The sequence below is a fragment of the Drosophila suzukii genome, unplaced genomic scaffold (assembly GCF_043229965.1).
Source record: "Drosophila suzukii unplaced genomic scaffold, CBGP_Dsuzu_IsoJpt1.0 scf_11, whole genome shotgun sequence".
NCBI lineage: Eukaryota > Metazoa > Arthropoda > Insecta > Diptera > Drosophilidae > Drosophila > Drosophila suzukii.
The window spans coordinates 2,030,488-2,048,367 of record NW_027255898.1 but is presented as its reverse complement, the minus strand read 5'-3'; the positions used below and the strand labels follow the sequence as shown (position 1 = coordinate 2,048,367).

The following is a 17,880-nucleotide window of genomic DNA, read 5'->3' as shown; positions in this document are numbered from 1 at the left end:
GGGCCGCACCAGCAACCTGAAATTTAAAGGGGGCTTAATGCAGGAAGCAGAAACGGACATCATAAACACTTACATGCTGTCCTGGTTGCGAAGCGAATGCGAAGTCCTCTCCGCAACCGCTCTCAAAAGCTGCCAATGTGGAGTCAGATGCTGCCAACAGAGGACGAGTGAAGGGCGAGAGAGGTCGAAAGGATGAGATGAAAAGGAGTGAAGGAAATGCAAAAGAAATGAATTTCATAGTATGAAAGTTGCAAAATCACAACGAGCCAGGGAAGGGGGCGCCTCGATAGGCGATCGATTGGCACTGGACGATAGTGCGATCGATGGGCACACGACAATGGAAATATCGGCCAAGGTGGAAATATCGCAAACGAGCAGGTGGCAACGCCGCACCGTCGGTATCGATATGCGAATAAATATCGATCACGCACGAATGGTGTGACCAGGCGGAGGAAACATGGAAAGGAGTGAGACGCAGCAACGAGCGCCGAGCTGGGGTCGATAGCCCATGAGTATCGATGTCCCAGTGGAAAAACGGGAAATATCGGCGCGGGAGATTTAAAGTTGCTACGAGGAGGATGACCAGCGCTGTGGAAACTCAAGGGAGTTAAGAGCGTCGGGGGAGGATCGAGGGAGCAACGAGGGAGCGCCGCGGGAATCACAAGGACTCGAAGGCTGGGATAAGCAAGGAATCGCCGGAGAGTAGGAACCAGTCTTAAATGTTTCCCGAAGTAAGGGGGGAATGTGAGGAGTTGAATAACTCCCCACAAATAGAAGCAGCAGCAGATGGCCGGCCGCTTACCAGATACGCGGCGAATTCGCGTAGTAACGGCGCGGCGAGGAGAACGAGAGAGTTTGGAGACCAAGGGTGGAGATCGAGAGAGTTTGGAGACCAACGAAGGAGAGCGAGAGAGTTTGGAGACCAATGAAGGAGAGCGAGAGAGATTGGAGACCAAGGATGGAGATCGAGAGAGAATGGAGACTTCGCGGGCAGAGCAAGAGTGCCGTCTGCAAAAGGGGATAACGGAACTCCACAGGACTTTGGACTCTCCCGTGAACTTTGGACCGGGAGAGAAAGTGCCACATCGCGGCAGTGGAGCGGCACACAGGCGTGCCACAAGCGGCACGGGGATCAGCGGGACTGCAGCAGTGGGCGGAGCATCTATTGGAAGCGGTACGTGAAGGACAAGTGGGTCATCCAGGAGGCACGAACTTTGGACCCAGAGTGGAGAGATCCAGCGGGCCGTGCGCAAAAGGGAAATAACGGTGCTTGGAGGCCCTATATAAGGCCGCAGAGCGCTGGCAGCTGGATCAGTCGATCACGAGGAGTCAAACCTTCAAGATCAGTTAAAGTACCAAATAAACAATCAGTCAAGCAAATAATCTACGAGGGAGCTACAACCAAGCGAGTCGTCGGAAGCAGCGCCGTGGGAAGCATACAAGGAGCAAGATCGCCACGTCGAGACGTTCGGGATTAGGACATCAGGAATCTCCGAATTGAGACACAGGTGGCTGAGTTCTGGAAGGCATCACGCGGCTAAGTCAAGGCGTTTGTTTTCTAACTTTGTCACGACCAAACCCTGGCGAATCGCCCGGCGGGTCTGTCAGAGACAAGCAAAAGAGTCCTACGACGAAGAACCGTCAGCTTGGGGAGGAAAGTTGTCTGCGACCCAGCGTACCTTGCCCGACCAAGCAGGACCTGGCGTGACGGACGAGCGGTAGATCGATTTGCGGTTTCAAGAGGCGGCAGCCTGGAGAGCCCTGCGATTACCGGCGAAGTTCCCGAGCAGCGACCGCCCAGCTCCCCGAGCGCCAGAACAACGAGATACTGGTCAGAAGACAGCGCAGAGGACATCGACAGCGACGTCAGCAGACATTTCCGGCAGCCACGTTACCATCGCCGCGCGGAGCTCATTGGGGAGCGCAGGAGCGTCGTGGACGTCACGCATTAGGGTGAAGCCGGGTGGAACGTTCGTCTGCGCTAGGCGTAAAGCGAAGTGAACCGCTAGACAGCCTCCTGGCGGCAGCCTTGACTGTCAGCGCGAACTGAGCAAGAACCTAGCGGGACCGTCCGGGACAGAGCAAGGGACAGGTATTGCCTTGGAAAGCGTCGGCCTGGATAGCAAGGCTTGTTCACCCTAGTCTGAGAACGGTGACGCTTCCCTAAGCCCACAAGGCCGAACTCTCTGCGGGTCTAAGGCGCAACCAGCGACCCCGAGGCAACGCGTCGGCAAGCAAGCAGAGGCGGCCACTACGAGCGTCCCGAGACCCAGGATCCAGAGGAGGACGAGTCATCGCGTCGAGGAGCCAGAAAGAGAAGCGCCAGCAGCCGGCGGAACCAGAGCCAAGAGATACCGAAGCCAGCCAAGCCACACACCCGCTGTACTAATACCACGAGAATAAAGCCCACTGTTATCATTTGAACCCTTTGTTTTCTCACTGATCTACGGGCAATCACGTCATATAAATTTGGTGGGACGAACGCACAATCTTCTGAGCTAGCCGCACGAATCTCGTAGCGAGCAGACACACAAAAATCAGTTCGTTACAGAGTTAATGTAAGAATGCAGGTTTTGGTTTTACTCTTACTCTTGGTTTGAAGTACCTTGTATTGGGGTTACTCAATATTACTCTGATATTAATTAACAATGAATAAATAAATACTGTAATAATATTATAACAAAGTCGAAATTCCTACGTGGCTCGGTCTTGATTCCTTTTTGACTGAGCGCCATTGAGGCTGTCGATAGCTTCCGATCTGCCAATTCCCTCCACGTCCCGTCCAAAGTCACAAATCGAATGGTAGAATTTCCAAAAATAAATTTGCTCCAAATGTATAATAAATTCCTGGATTGCACTAGCGCTCACAACTGATTGACTTGCAAACATCGGCATCATGCATTGTTGCATTCAAGAATCTTTTTACAATAACTTCGATTCCATCCGAATTGTCAGCTCTGGACTACATATAAAAGGTTACTCCTACAAATAATTTTTCCGACTATTGAGTTCAATATCCCGCCTTGGATGGCAGACGTTTCCGAGGTACTTTATCCTACCAAAGCCGAGTCGGCGAAAAGATCCAATCTACACGGAAGTGCCACTAATTTCTTCTTCGACTTAGCGCCCAGAACGGCTCCAGAAAGTACAGATCCACAAATAATGTTCCAATTGCTTCGCTCACAATCAACAATCAAAAGACTCCTGCCATCACACATTCTGGATTCTTACCCCGGGTGTCCTCGCAAGGAGGGAGGAGAATTTTCATGCCCGTTATGTTTACAAGCATGGCAGCCCTATTCCTTGGCCCAGGTCACCCTGTGGATAGAGTGTGGCGATGTCGATATCTTGTTGACTACCGTACTCATATTCCCATCTCAAACTTTGCTTTGACTCTTAAGTTTGTGCATAATGCGAAAACCATAAAATGTATTAATTTAAACAATAAAGGGCATATCATTTGGTGTCAGAAGTGAGTCAACATGGCTAAGGGAAACCTGGATCTAAACAGCTTAATTGCTTCCATCAGTGCTGCAATAACACAAGCAGCCATAAATGCTAACCAGGCTAGCAGTTCTTCAATGACACCGCCGTTTTCAATGGAAATCTACAAGGCGAGCGAGGACACTTCGGTACGAGAATGCTTCAATTGGGCTCTTCGAATGGGCACTGCAACTTAGCAAAATTCCCACCGCTTACTATCAAAACTACACAAGAGTTCACATTGGTCCAGAACATAATTCCGCGCTGAGAATTTTAATAGGGCCACGAAATCCGGAACGAAATCGCGCTCAGAACATCGCCTGCGTATCACGCTCTCTCGTTGTCTCCTCTTTGCTCCTCTTTTCGTTGGACAAATCGCCGCTGGACTTATCGTTCTACTTCTCTGTAATCTGATCTCGCCGCTTGCTCCATTATCAAACATCAATTACTGTTACTGAAATTTCTGTCCTTTGCTGCGCCAAGAAATGCGAATTAAGCGGCACCATATTAGGAGATAATCTCTTGATGTTCTGACTGTGTGATAACTGCTCATATATTAAATGTGGTGGCTGCGGTCATAACGGCATAATCGGTTATATTATTGCGAAACGCAGCCAATTATACTGGGCTTGTTCAGAAATTATAACTTTAATGAGGCAAACGAGATCTGGGTTCCAAAAGGTTCGGTCTCAATTTAATATCCTCGCTGACATATTTTGTTCCGTCGAATCTACATTACTGGGCCTCAAACTTCTTAGCGAATCCCCCAGACGGAAAATATCCAATAAACAACTCAACATTGATTTCATTGCCGACGATGCACGACCCTCCAAGCCGTTAAACATCTCCGCTCCGCCGACCTCAAGCAATACATCTGAACCAGTATATGACCCAGATACCGCTCATATAACTAATGCTAACGTTCTTGAAACCGATGACGCCGATCGTTCTCCACTGAATTCAGCTCCCCCACATACCGAAGTGTCCGATGCTGCTCCTAGCACCCCATTTACGGAAGATTCATCTTGTCCCCGTCTGGAACTGTTGGTAGTACCAATGCTTCTGAAAATGTTCTGAATCGCGATGAGTTGCCGGTCACGTCTGTTGGTCGCACATCTGAATTACCATTGCGCTTAGTCAAATTTCGGAAAGCTATCTGTGTTTCGCTTGTCACCTGATAATTTTATTATTAACAAATTTAGTTTAAACCACTCGCGTAAAATTTCCTCATTTAAAATATTTCTTCCAGACCGTTTCCTATCAGAAGCTTTGAATCCTTCATAATTTCTGCCAAAAGACTCGAAGCAGACTCCCATTATAACCGGTTCAAAAAACTAGGTTGCTTCAATACCATTAATTATCAAAACGAATGCTGTTTTATGGCAAACTCAACCGCGTCTTTTGATTTTGATGCTATGGTACAATATTCCTCCAACGTCTAATGACTTAGTATATTTAAACCACCTAGGTCATGCAGACTAAATAATAGTAATGGGCGACTCCCACAAATTTCTTGGATTCCCTGTGATGACTCTTATCTTTTGCTACTTAACATTTGTCATGATTTTATCGATGGGATATCAGATATGTCCCTCGCTCAAATCAACTCTGTTAAAAATAATCGGAAAATTGGCAAAAATCTATTACCATTACGATACCAAAGACCGGAAAAGACCACACAATTCCGTCAACCTACAGACCAATTAGTTTATTATCGTGTCTGTCTAAGTTGTTCGAAAAATGCCTTCTAACTCGCATAATACCATATCTAGGAGCACACAATGTTATCCCTGCTCATCAATTTTGCTTTCGTCAAAACCATGGAACAATCGAACAAGTAAACAATAACATCAGAAATACGCACAGCTTTTTAGCATCGGGAATACTGCAGCGCAATATTCCTCGATGTATCTCAAGCCTTCGATCGAGTATGGCTAGATGGCCTCATGCACAAAATCAAAACACACTTGCCTGATTACACTCACAATCACAACACAACAACATTCCGCCGTGGGCCTTACCATCTGGATGGTCTGTGCGGTAGAAAGTGCAGCCTCTTAAGTGGAAGTTGTGTTTGTTTGTGAGGTGCGTCTCTACAAGTAGCATAATGTAGATATGATTATCATTTAGGAACTGCCTTACTTCAATGTTGTGCAGAGAAACGCCATTGGCGTTCCACATTGTTATTTTTAGATTTGCCATCTGTTATTTAGACTGCTTACCTGCAAGGAGCTGTAACACCATGTTCTGGTTTTGAACCAGTGTTTGCATGGTCGTTTTCATGAATGACATGAATTCCATCATACTTTGCTGCATGGTGACCATCATAGACTCCAGAGTGCTGTAACGAACTGATTTTGTATGTCTGCTCGCTACGAGATTCGTGCGGCTAGCTCAGAAGATTGTGTGTTCGTCCCACCAAATTTATATGACGTGATTGCCCGTAGATCAGTGAGAAAACAAAGTGTTCAAATGGTAACAGTGGGATTTATTCTCGTGGTATTGGTACAGCGGGTGTGTGGCTATGCTGGTTTCTGTGTCTCCTTGTTCTGGTTCCGCCGGCTGCTGGTGCTCCTCCTTCTGGCTTCTCGACGCGTTGACTCGTCCTCCTCTGGATCCTGGGTCTCGGGACGCTCGTGGTGGCCGCCTCTGCTTGCTTGCCGACGCGTTGCCTCGGGGTCGCTTGTCGCGCCTTAGACCCGCAGAGAATTCGGCCTTGTGGGCTTAGGGAAGCGTCACCGTTCTCAGACTAGGGTGAACAAGCCTTGCTCTCCAGGCTGACGCCTTTCGAGGCAATACTGTCCCTTGCTCTGTCCCGGACGGTCCCGCTAGGTTCTTGCTCAGTTCGCGCTGACAGTCAAGACTGCCTAGCGGTTCACTTCGCTTTACGCCTAGCGCAGACGAACGTTCCACCCGGCTTCACCCTAATGCGTGACGTCCGCGACGCTCCGGCGCTCCCCAATGAGCTCCGCGCGGCGATGGTAACGTGGCTGCCGGAAATGTCTGCTGGCGTCGCTGTCGATGTCCTCTGCGCTGTCTTCTGGCCAGTATCTCGTTGTTCTGGCGCTCGGGGAGCTGTGCGGTCGCTGCTCGGGAACTTCGCCGGTAATCGCAGGGCTCTCCAGGCTGACGCCTTTCGAAACCACAAATCGATCTACCGCTCGACCGTCACGCCAGGTCCTGCTTGGTCAGGCAAGGTACGCTGGGTCGCAGACAACTTTCCTCCCCAAGCTGACGGCTCTTCGTCGTAGGACTCTTTTGCTTGTCTCTGACAGACCCGCCGGGCGACTCGCCAGGGTGTGACAAAGTTAGAAAACAAACGCCTTGACTTAGCCGCGTGATGCCTTTCAGAACTCAGCCACCTGTGTCTCAATTCGGAGATTCCTGATGTCCTAATCCCGAACGTCTCGACGTGGCGATCTTGCTCCTTCTATGCTTCCCACGGCGCTGCTTCCGACGACTCGCTTGGTTGTAGCTCCCTCGTAGATTACTTGCTTGGCTGATTGCTCACTTGGTACTTTGACTGATCTTGAAGGCTTGACTCCTCTTGATCGACTGATCCAGCTGCCAGCGCTCTGCGGCCTTATATAGGGCCTCCAAGCACCGTTATTTCCCTTTTGCGCACGGCCCGCTGGATCTCTCCACTCTGGGTCCAAAGTTCGTGCCTCCTGGATGACCCACTTGTCCTTTATGTACAGCTTCCAATAGATGTTCCGCCCACTGCTGCCGTTCCGCTGATTCCCGTGCCGCTTGTGGCACGCCTGTGTGCCGCTCCACTGCCGAGATGTGGCACTTCCTCTCCCGGTCCAAAGTTCACGGGAGAGTCCAAAGTCCAGTGGAGTTCCGTTATCCTCTTCTGCATACGGCACTCTTGCTCTGCCCGCGAAGTCTCCATTCTCTCTCGATCTCCATCCTTGGTCTCCAATCTCTCTCGCTCTCCTTCATTGGTCTCCAAACTCTCTCGCTCTCCATCCTTGGTCTCCAATCTCTCTCGCTCTCCTTCATTGGTCTCCAAACTCTCTCGCTCTCCTTCGTTGGTCTCCAAACTCTCTCGATCTCCACCCTTGGTCTCCAAACTCTCTCGTTCTCCCCGCCGCGCCGTTACTACGCGAATTCGCCACGTATCTGGTAAGCGGCCGGCCATCTGCTGCTGCTTCTATTTGTGGGTAATTCTACTCCTCACATTCCCCCCTTACTTCGGGAAACATTTAAGACTGGTTCCTACTCTCCGGCGTTTCCTTGCTTATCCTAGCCTTTGAGTCCTTGTGATTCCCGCGGCGCTCCCTCGTTGCTCCCTCGATGCTCCCTCGACGCTCTTAACTCCTTTGAGTTTCTACAGCGGGGGTCATCCTCCTCGTAGCAACTTTAAATCTCCCGCGCCGATATTTCCTGTGTTCCCACTGGGACATCGATACTCCTGGGCTATCGATCCCCAGCTCGCTGCTCATTGCTGCGTCTCACTCCTTTCCATGTTTCCTCCGCCTGGTCACACCATTCGTGCGTGATCGATATTTGTTCGCATATCGATACCGACGGTGCGGCGTTGCCACCTGCTCGTTTGCGATATTTCCACCTTGGCCGATATTTCCATTGTCGTGTGCCCATCGATCGCACTATCGTCCAGTGCCAATCGATCGCCTATCGAGGCGCCCCCTTCCCTGGCTCGTGGTGATTTTGCAATTTTTCATGGGTAAGTTCCTTTTACATTTCCTCTACTCCTTCTCATCTTATCCTTCTCTCTCCTTTCGTCCTCTCTCGCCCTTCACTCGTCCTCTATCGGCTGCATCGGACTCCATTTTGGCAGCTCTCGAGAGCGGGTGCGGAGAGGACTTCGCATTCACTTTGCAACCGGGACAGCAGGTAAGTAATTGGCGTTCATTTCTTCTTCCTGGACTAAGACCATTCGACTTACAGGTTGCTGGAGTGGCCCATGCATGCCCCGTTCTTCTTCCAGCCACCCCAATCAAACTCTGGGCCCCGTACCCCTTCTCTTGTTGTTTTGGAAAACCCTTGTGTTGTTTTGTGATTTTTTTTTTTATTTATTGTGCGAAAACCCGGATGCCCGCGACTCCGAGCCTCACCCGGTATCTCCTCCCGCCATCGCAGACCAGGACGCACCGCCTGCCGCCCTTCCGCCGTGCCGTCGCGACCGCGGGTGCTTCCTCAATGCCCGCCGGCCACTCGCTCCTGGCGACCTCGCGCCAACCGCCTTCCTCCGGCGCCGATACCTGCCGCATGAACTGCGGCCGCGGGCGCGTTGATCCGGGCGTCGAACTTTGTCGTTGTAGTGGAGGCCTTTGGGTGGCCGGCGGCTCGGGCCACACCCATGGTCCTTTCTCCGGTGACTCCGCCTCCCCCGTCGTTGCCGTCGTCGCCGGTGTTGGCGGGCCCGTGCTTGGTGTCGGCGGGACCCATGCATCCTGTCGGCTCCTCGTCCGGGGGTCTCGAGGGTTCACCTTCGGTGCCCCTTCTTCCCATATCCTGGGCACCTCCGTCGTCGGTCCTGTCGCGGGCCCCTCGGGCCACGTCCACGTCACCGTCTGCTGCCGCCACCGCATACCCTCGGCCTCGAACGCCCGTGTGCTGTGGCTCACGTGCGCGGCCGGCACCTCCGTCCGCACCACCGACGGCTCGTCCGCCCTTGCCTGGTGGACGTCCTCCTCCTCCGGTTGCGGCATCGGCTGCGCGGTCGACTCCTCGCTCGGCGTCTGCTCCTCAGGTCGTCGTGGCTCCGCGTATCGCGGCGTGGGTGGCCGGGCCGGCCTCCACGGCGGCGTGGCCAACGGTGCTCCATCGTCGCCGTCCGTAAGCCACTCCCCCTCGTAGCGGGGAGTGGGTGGCACCTCGGGTAACCACCGCGGAGGGGATGGCGCGCGTGGTTTGTCCTCGTCCTCGTCCCTCGGGCTGCGTTCCTCGGCCGCGTATCTGGGAGTGAGTGGCACCTCCCACGCGTCCTCCACCTGTGCCTCCCACAGCCGCCGCTCTTCTTCTTCCGCCTCTCGCAAGCGGGCATGCCACCGCGCCGCCGCCGCCTCGTGGTCCTGCCGCAGCCGCGCCTGCCTTCTCGCCTCCTCCTCCGTCGACCGTTGCTGCTCCTCGTCCGACGGCTCCCGGTCTCGGAACCGCTTCCGAGACTCCTCGGTGGCCCGACAGACCGCCTCCGAGTGGCTCCTCGGGAGTTCCTCTCCTCCGACGTCCGTCGTCCCGCGCGGTATGTGACCGCCCGCCGCCGCCTTCCGGAGTCGCCACTCTCTCTCCTCGACGGCGGGATCGCCGATCACCTCCACGTCGCTGTCGTCGCTCACCGTGGGTTCCGGTGCGGAGTCCTCGCCTCGAGTCCGCTCCAGGGCCCGCCGCGGAGCTCGGGTAGGCCGGGTCTCCGACCATCCTTGCCCCGGGCGAGGTTCCTGGAGGGCCGCCATCCTCCTGCGTGTTTCGGCTCTGGTGACGCGTGTGCTCATGATGATGTTCTGAATTTTAGTGCTCGACCGTCGCCAGGCTCCCCATACATGAAACCTCGGTTGCGCGCCTTCCTTTTGCCCGATACCGTTATGTCCTTTCTTTGGGCGCTCGCTCTCTTACGGTACAGCTCTCTTTGCTGTACCGTCTTCCCCCTTTCTTCGTAAACCACATGTTGTATTCCCTCAGATCACCGTGGCCCTCTGGATGCTGCGGTGCGTTGTACCTCCCGGTTCCGTAATTGACTTGATCACCTTTGGTGAGTATTCTTGGAAGTTGTCCTTGGGCCTACACCTTGCTTCGGGGCGTTCCTGGTTGGTATCCTTGGTGTCCTTGGGTTATTATTGGGGTATCCTTGAGGTGTCTTTCGAGTCCTATTGGGGTATCCTTAGGTATCCTTGGGGGTCGTTGGGCTATCCCTAGTTTATCCTTTGGGTGTCCTTTGGGTACACTTAGAGGTATTGTTGGGGCGTCCTTCGGGTATAGTTTGGGAACACTTAGGGTATCCTTCGGGTATAGTTTGGGCACACTTAGGGTATCCTTCGGGTGTCCTTTGGGTATCCTTTAGAGGTGTTGTTGGGGTGTTCTTTGGGTATATTTCGGTCACACTTAGGGTATCCTTCGGGGTCCTTTGGGTACGTGATGTGCTTTCGCTACTGTTTTGTCGACCTTGTCCGTTTCCTTCCCGCTTGGCCTAAACCCGGATGACTCTGGCAACTGCCCGACGCTGAATCCTGATGCCTTGCGGTTGGATCCCCATCCATCCTTATCCACGTCCTTGTGACCTATCCTTGTAGTTATCCTTTCTGCGTGGCGTGTGGATGACTCTCGCTTAGGCCTGACGCTGAATCCTGATGCCTTGTGGTTGGATCCCCATCCATCCTTATCCACGTCCTTGTGACCTATCCTTGTAATTGTCCTTTCTGCGTGGCGTGTGGATGACTCTCGCTTAGGCCTGACGCTGAATCCTGATGCCTCGCGGTTGGATCCCCATCCATCCTTATCCACGTCCTTGTGACCTATCCTTGTAATTGTCCTTTCTGCGTGGCGTGTGGATGACTCTCGCTTAGGCCTGACGCTGAATCCTGATGCCTCGCGGTTGGATCCCCATTCATCCTTATCCACGTCCTTGTGACCTATCCTTGTAATTGTCCTTTCTGCGTGGCGTGTGGATGACTCTCGCTTAGGCCTGACGCTGAAACCTGATGCCTCGCGGTTGGATCCCCATTCATCCTTATCCACGTCCTTGTGACCTATCCTTGTAATTGTCCTTTCTGCGTGGCGTGTGGATGACTCTCGCTTAGGCCTGACGCTGAATCCTGATGCCTTGTAGACTGGATCAAAGTGACATCCTTATCCATGTCCTTGCGACCTATCCTTATGGTTGATCTATCTGCGTGGCTTGTGGATGACTCTCGCTTAGGCCTGACGCATAATCCTGTAGCCTCGCAGTCTGGATCGACGTGAAATCCTTATCCATGTCCTTGCGACCTATCCTTATGGTTGATCTTTCTGTGTGGCTTGTGGATGACTCTCGCTTAGGCCTGACGCATAATCCTGTAGCCTCGCAGTCTGGATCAACGTGAAATCCTTCTCCATGTCCTTGTGCTACGCTGACTGTCCTTTTCGTGTGGCGTATTGGTGACTCTCGTTTCGGCCTGACGCCTAATCCTGTCGCCTCGTACCTGACGTTTCTGCTGTCTGCTCGTTTTGTTGTTGCTTGAGCTCGCCAACGTGAACTGTCCTTTCTTTTTTCGACTGTGTGTGGCGAATTTTGCAGATCACTGGAGAGACGAAATCTAGCACCTGGTAAGGGCCATCGTACCTCGGGGCTAGTTTTGCGGCGAATCCTTCGGCCGCTTTGGACAGGTGATGTTCCTTGGCCCACACTATGTCGCCCACCGCTGGTGACCATTGCCTCCTTCTCAGATTGTAGTGTCTGGCTTGGTCCTGGGACGCCTTTTCCATATTTCGCCGCACGATCTCGAATACCTCTTTTAGTTTGTTGGCATTTTCCTCAGGGGTCTCCGTAGCTCGTCCAGTGCCTAGGGTTTCCTTATCATATAGGCTGCTGGGTAGACGTGGTTCCCTTCCCTGGGTAAGAAACGCCGGTGTATGGCCAGTGGATTCCGATGTGCTCGTGTTCACTGCTAGCATAATCTCCGGCCACTTCTCGTCCCAGTTTCTCTGGTCCTGCCCTGCGAACTGGGCAATCATGGTCTTGACCGTTCTGTTTGCTCGTTCGGTTGGATTCTCTTGTGGTGTGTATGGCGCGGTGAATTGTTGACTGATACCCATCTCAGCCAGGAAATTTTTAAATATGCGGCTTGCAAACTGTACTCCATTGTCCGTTATGACCACCTTCGGGACCCCGTACCTTGCGATTATGCGCTCCCTAAATGCCCTTTTGAGCGACTCTGCCGTCGCACTGCGTAGGGGCACCAGTTCCGTCCATTTCGAAAACCTGTCTATCAGGACCAGCAGCATTTGATTCCCGTGCTTAGATCTTGGTAGGGGTCCAATGAAGTCTGCACATACCGTGGCCCATGGTTCCTCCGGCACTTGGGTCAACATCTTCCCAGCCGCCTGCATCTGATTGGGCTTAAACCGCATGCAAATCTCGCATTTTCGTACGTGGGCTCGGGCGTCTCTATGCATGCCTGGCCAGTAGTATCGGGCTGCCAACCGTGCAATTGTCCTTCGGCTTCCTACGTGTCCCGCGGACGGTGCGTCGTGGTTTTCCCTCAACACTGTTTCTCGTAGTGACTTCGGGACGCACATCTTCCATGACGCGACGTCTTCACTGCCTGCTCGGTGAGGTATGTTTCTGTACAGTGTCTCACCATCCATAACATAGTCCGGGTACTTCTGCGGTTGGGTCCTTATCTTTTCGCCCATGTCCTTGATCCAGCTGCACTCTCCTGAGGTTATTGTTGCCGATGCCTCTTTTACTCCTCGTAGCGTCTCTGGTAGTGGTTGTCTTGATAATGCGTCGGCCACCACGTTTAGCTGACCCTTTCTGTACGCTATCTCAAAGTCGTACTGTTGTAGCTCCAGGGCCCATCTGGCGATCCTTCCTGAAGGGCTTTCGATGCTGTTGAGCCACTTCAGGGCCATGTGGTCGGTTACTACCTTAAAGTGGTAACCTTCCAGATATGGCCTGAGCTTCCGGATCGCCCAGACGATCGCCAAGCACTCCTTCTCCGTTGTCGAGTAGTTCTTTTCCGCGCCGTTCAGTGTTCGGCTCGAGTAGGAGATTACTCTTTCGCCCTTTTCGGTGTCCTGGGTCAGTATCGCTCCGATGCCGTAGTCGCTGGCGTCTGTTTGCAGGGTGAAAGTTCTACTGAAGTCCGGGCATGCTAGCACTGGATCTGCCACAAGTCTTGCCTTAACCTCCTCAAACGCCATCTGGTGCTCTGGTGTCCACTCCCACTTACTGCCTTTGCGCAGCAGGTCGTTCAGGGGTTTGACGATTCTGGAAAAATCTGGTACAAACCGGCGGTACCACGACGCTACTCCTAGGTATTGCCGGAGCTCTTTGACAGTCGATGGCGGTTCTAGTTCGGCGATGGCGGCTACTTTTTCTGGATCTGTTCCTATTCCCTCGCTAGTCACTCGATGACCCAGGTACAGCAGCTCCTTTTTGAAGAATTGGCATTTTTCTGGATTCAGCCTCAGATTTGCCTCCTTTAGACGCCGGAACACTTCCTTCAGGTTTCTTTTGTGTTCTTCCAGCGTGCGACCGATCACTATTATGTCATCCTGGTAAGCGAATGCGTGAGGTGACATCTCGGGGCCAATTACTTGGTCCAAGACTCGCTGAAACGTTGCCGACGCCGAGTGAAGTCCGAACGGCATTACCCTCCACTGAAACAGACCTTTGCCTGGTACCGTAAATGCTGTATATTGCCTGCTACTTTCTTCTAGTGGGATCTGCCAGTATCCATCCTTCAGGTCCAAACTGCTGATGTACCGCGCTTCTCTTAGTTGATCTAGGATGTAGTTTATGCGGGGCATTGGGTAGGCATCCTTCACTGACTTCGCGTTGATCTGCCTGAAGTCGACACACAGTCTCCACTTGCCTGTCTTCTTTTTCACCATCACGATGGGGGAGCTGTATGGGCTCTTTGAATGCTCTATGAACCCCATTTGGAGAAGCTCGTCCACCTTTGCGTTGATTTCCCCTTGAATTTTTGGGTTCTTTGGGTAGTATCTCTGCTTGATTGGCTTGTCGTCCTTCATTGTGATCTGGTGTTCTGCCATATTCGATGTTCCCGACATTGTGCTGAAGTCTGCCAGCTCTGTTTCAAGGAACGCTGTAGTATCGTCCAACTCGTTTACTTGTTGAACGACTGCTACTGATAGCTTTTCCTCGAGCCATCCATTGTGTCGGTTCCTGGCTGGTATTATTATTTCGTGTCCAGCACACCTTATCTCGGTTCCGACTTGTTTCAGGAAGTTCCATCCCAACACTAATGGATCCACTACCCCGGGTAAAATCAACAGGCTCATGGTCACTTGTTTGTTGCCGAATTTGACCTCCACCTCGAGCTGCGCATTAATTCCGCCGCACCTTCCATCTGCCAACCTAACTTGCCGTCTCGTCCTTGTAATCTTTCCTAGAGCAGCAATATTGTCCGCCAATTCTTCGCTAACGAAGCTTGCCGTTGCTCCGGTGTCGATTGTGGCTTTGTAGCTTTTCCCACCAATCATCACAGCTGCGGACAACTGCTGCTCCTCCTCGATTAGCTCGCCCGTTAGTTTGGAGAGGTGGCATTGTGCGATCCCCGCTCGCCTCTCTGCGGCTGAGATCGCTGGCCATTTCCCGATCGTTGGCAGCAATCGACGCTCCTAACACCCACCTTGCCGCATATCCAGCAAAACAGCAGCCGCTGGTTACGACATCCTCTAGCCCAGTGTCCGTTCCCACCGCATTTCCGACAGGCCTCCTGCGGGTCTGTGATATGGGTGGCATCTTGTGGCCTCTGTGTGTTGCTTGGTGGCCTCCACAAGGTATTGTTTGGCTGTCTCTGTTGCTGTGGGGGTGGTGCCCAATGGCCTCCGCGTGGTGCGTCTGTTGCCTGCTGTCGTCTGGCTTGGTGTGGTGGTGACCATTGGTCGTTTCCTCGTGTGTCCTGGTTATCTTCCTCCTCGCATCTCCTGCATGTCACCTGTGTTGGTGACGCCGACTTGGTCTTTGAGAACTTGTTCTCCTGTGCGAAGACTTCCCGTTCCTTTTCCAGTTCTTCGTACTCATCGGCTAGGATCATTAGCGTGTCCAGGTCCGACACTTTGTATGCCCTTAGGAAGATCCTTAGACTAGGGGTGCAGTTTTCCTTGATGGTCCTTAGGGTCTCTTTAGGGGAGTAATTAAGTGGCCTCACCATCGTCTGCATGTCGATCATGTAGTCCTTGAACGACTCGCTGAAGCCTTGCTTCCTTTGCCGGACCTGGTCCGCCAGCCTGGTGAAGAAATCTCTTGGCAGGAAATATGTGTGGAAACTTTCAATGAATTCTGCCCAAGTTCTCCACTGCTTATTGTTGGCGATGAACCATTTCAAAGCCCTTCCTTTTAGCAACTCCGGCATCGCTCGAGGGATCATATCGAGCTCCAAACCGTACGTGTTGGCGGACCATTCTACCTGCTCCAGGAACTCGAATGGTTTTTTTCGCCCCGTCGAACCTGAACGACCATTCGCGGACCTGCTTAGCGACCTTTGCATAGTCCGACTGGCTTGGTCTCGGGATCAGCGCTGCTGCTTTCTTTTCTTGGCTTGACTCTCTCCTGTGGGCCTCTTTCTGTATGTTGTCAACGCTCAGGCTTGCCACCAGGTTGTCCCCTTCAGCGTTCGTTAACGTAATGCTTGGGCCGGCTCTGTCGTAGTATGTCGCCTCTAGCTCGGCCCAGATGTCGACGAGTTGTGGATCGTTCTCTGTTTCGGAGTAGTATTCCGATAGTGCCTTCCTCATGTCGTCTAGCCTGCCCTCCAGGGCGACGTTGAGCCTCTGTGCGACATGGGCGAAGTCTTCCTTCTTGAGGCGGTAAATCCACTTCTTTCCCATTTTTACTGTGCTGTTCTCACTGTTGGGACAATCACGTTGGGCGCCAGATGTAACGAACTGATTTTGTATGTCTGCTCGCTACGAGATTCGTGCGGCTAGCTCAGAAGATTGTGTGTTCGTCCCACCAAATTTATATGACGTGATTGCCCGTAGATCAGTGAGAAAACAAAGTGTTCAAATGGTAACAGTGGGATTTATTCTCGTGGTATTGGTACAGCGGGTGTGTGGCTATGCTGGTTTCTGTGTCTCCTTGTTCTGGTTCCGCCGGCTGCTGGTGCTCCTCCTTCTGGCTTCTCGACGCGTTGACTCGTCCTCCTCTGGATCCTGGGTCTCGGGACGCTCGTGGTGGCCGCCTCTGCTTGCTTGCCGACGCGTTGCCTCGGGGTCGCTTGTCGCGCCTTAGACCCGCAGATAATTCGGCCTTGTGGGCTTAGGGAAGCGTCACCGTTCTCAGACTAGGGTGAACAAGCCTTGCTCTCCAGGCTGACGCCTTTCGAGGCAATACTGTCCCTTGCTCTGTCCCGGACGGTCCCGCTAGGTTCTTGCTCAGTTCGCGCTGACAGTCAAGACTGCCTAGCGGTTCACTTCGCTTTACGCCTAGCGCAGACGAACGTTCCACCCGGCTTCACCCTAATGCGTGACGTCCGCGACGCTCCGGCGCTCCCCAATGAGCTCCGCGCGGCGATGGTAACGTGGCTGCCGGAAATGTCTGCTGGCGTCGCTGTCGATGTCCTCTGCGCTGTCTTCTGGCCAGTATCTCGTTGTTCTGGCGCTCGGGGAGCTGTGCGGTCGCTGCTCGGGAACTTCGCCGGTAATCGCAGGGCTCTCCAGGCTGACGCCTTTCGAAACCACAAATCGATCTACCGCTCGTCCGTCACGCCAGGTCCTGCTTGGTCGGGCAAGGTACGCTGGGTCGCAGACAACTTTCCTCCCCAAGCTGACGGCTCTTCGTCGTAGGACTCTTTTGCTTGTCTCTGACAGACCCGCCGGGCGACTCGCCAGGGTGTGACAAAGTTAGAAAACAAACGCCTTGACTTAGCCGCGTGATGCCTTTCAGAACTCAGCCACCTGTGTCTCAATTCGGAGATTCCTGATGTCCTAATCCCGAACGTCTCGACGTGGCGATCTTGCTCCTTCTATGCTTCCCACGGCGCTGCTTCCGACGACTCGCTTGGTTGTAGCTCCCTCGTAGATTACTTGCTTGGCTGATTGCTCACTTGGTACTTTGACTGATCTTGAAGGCTTGACTCCTCTTGATCGACTGATCCAGCTGCCAGCGCTCTGCGGCCTTAAATAGGGCCTCCAAGCACCGTTATTTCCCTTTTGCGCACGGCCCGCTGGATCTCTCCACTCTGGGTCCAAAGTTCGTGCCTCCTGGATGACCCACTTGTCCTTTATGTACAGCTTCCAATAGATGTTCCGCCCACTGCTGCCGTTCCGCTGATTCCCGTGCCGCTTGTGGCACGCCTGTGTGCCGCTCCACTGCCGAGATGTGGCACTTCCTCTCCCGGTCCAAAGTTCACGGGAGAGTCCAAAGTCCAGTGGAGTTCCGTTATCCTCTTCTGCATACGGCACTCTTGCTCTGCCCGCGAAGTCTCCATTCTCTCTCGATCTCCATCCTTGGTCTCCAATCTCTCTCGCTCTCCTTCATTGGTCTCCAAACTCTCTCGCTCTCCATCCTTGGTCTCCAATCTCTCTCGCTCTCCTTCATTGGTCTCCAAACTCTCTCGCTCTCCTTCGTTGGTCTCCAAACTCTCTCGATCTCCACCCTTGGTCTCCAAACTCTCTCGTTCTCCCCGCCGCGCCGTTACTACGCGAATTCGCCGCGTATCTGGTAAGCGGCCGGCCATCTGCTGCTGCTTCTATTTGTGGGGA

General features: G+C 53.1%; 1 protein-coding gene across 1 annotated transcript; it reads right to left on the bottom strand.

Moving 5' to 3' along the window:
• Positions 1-8,522: 8,522 nt before the first annotated feature.
• LOC139354635 (serine/arginine repetitive matrix protein 1-like) lies at positions 8,523-9,905 on the bottom strand. The gene has a single exon (XM_070998888.1). The coding sequence runs from the start codon at positions 9,903-9,905 to the stop codon at positions 8,523-8,525; it is 1,383 nt and encodes a 460-aa protein (XP_070854989.1).
• Between the last annotated feature and the right edge of the window lie 7,975 nt (positions 9,906-17,880).

Bases quoted from the DNA above. Each gene is read 5' to 3' on its own strand.
- LOC139354635 (XM_070998888.1), bottom strand. From the start codon at position 9,905: ATGGCGGCCCTCCAGGAACCTCGCCCGGGGCAAGGATGGTCGGAGACC.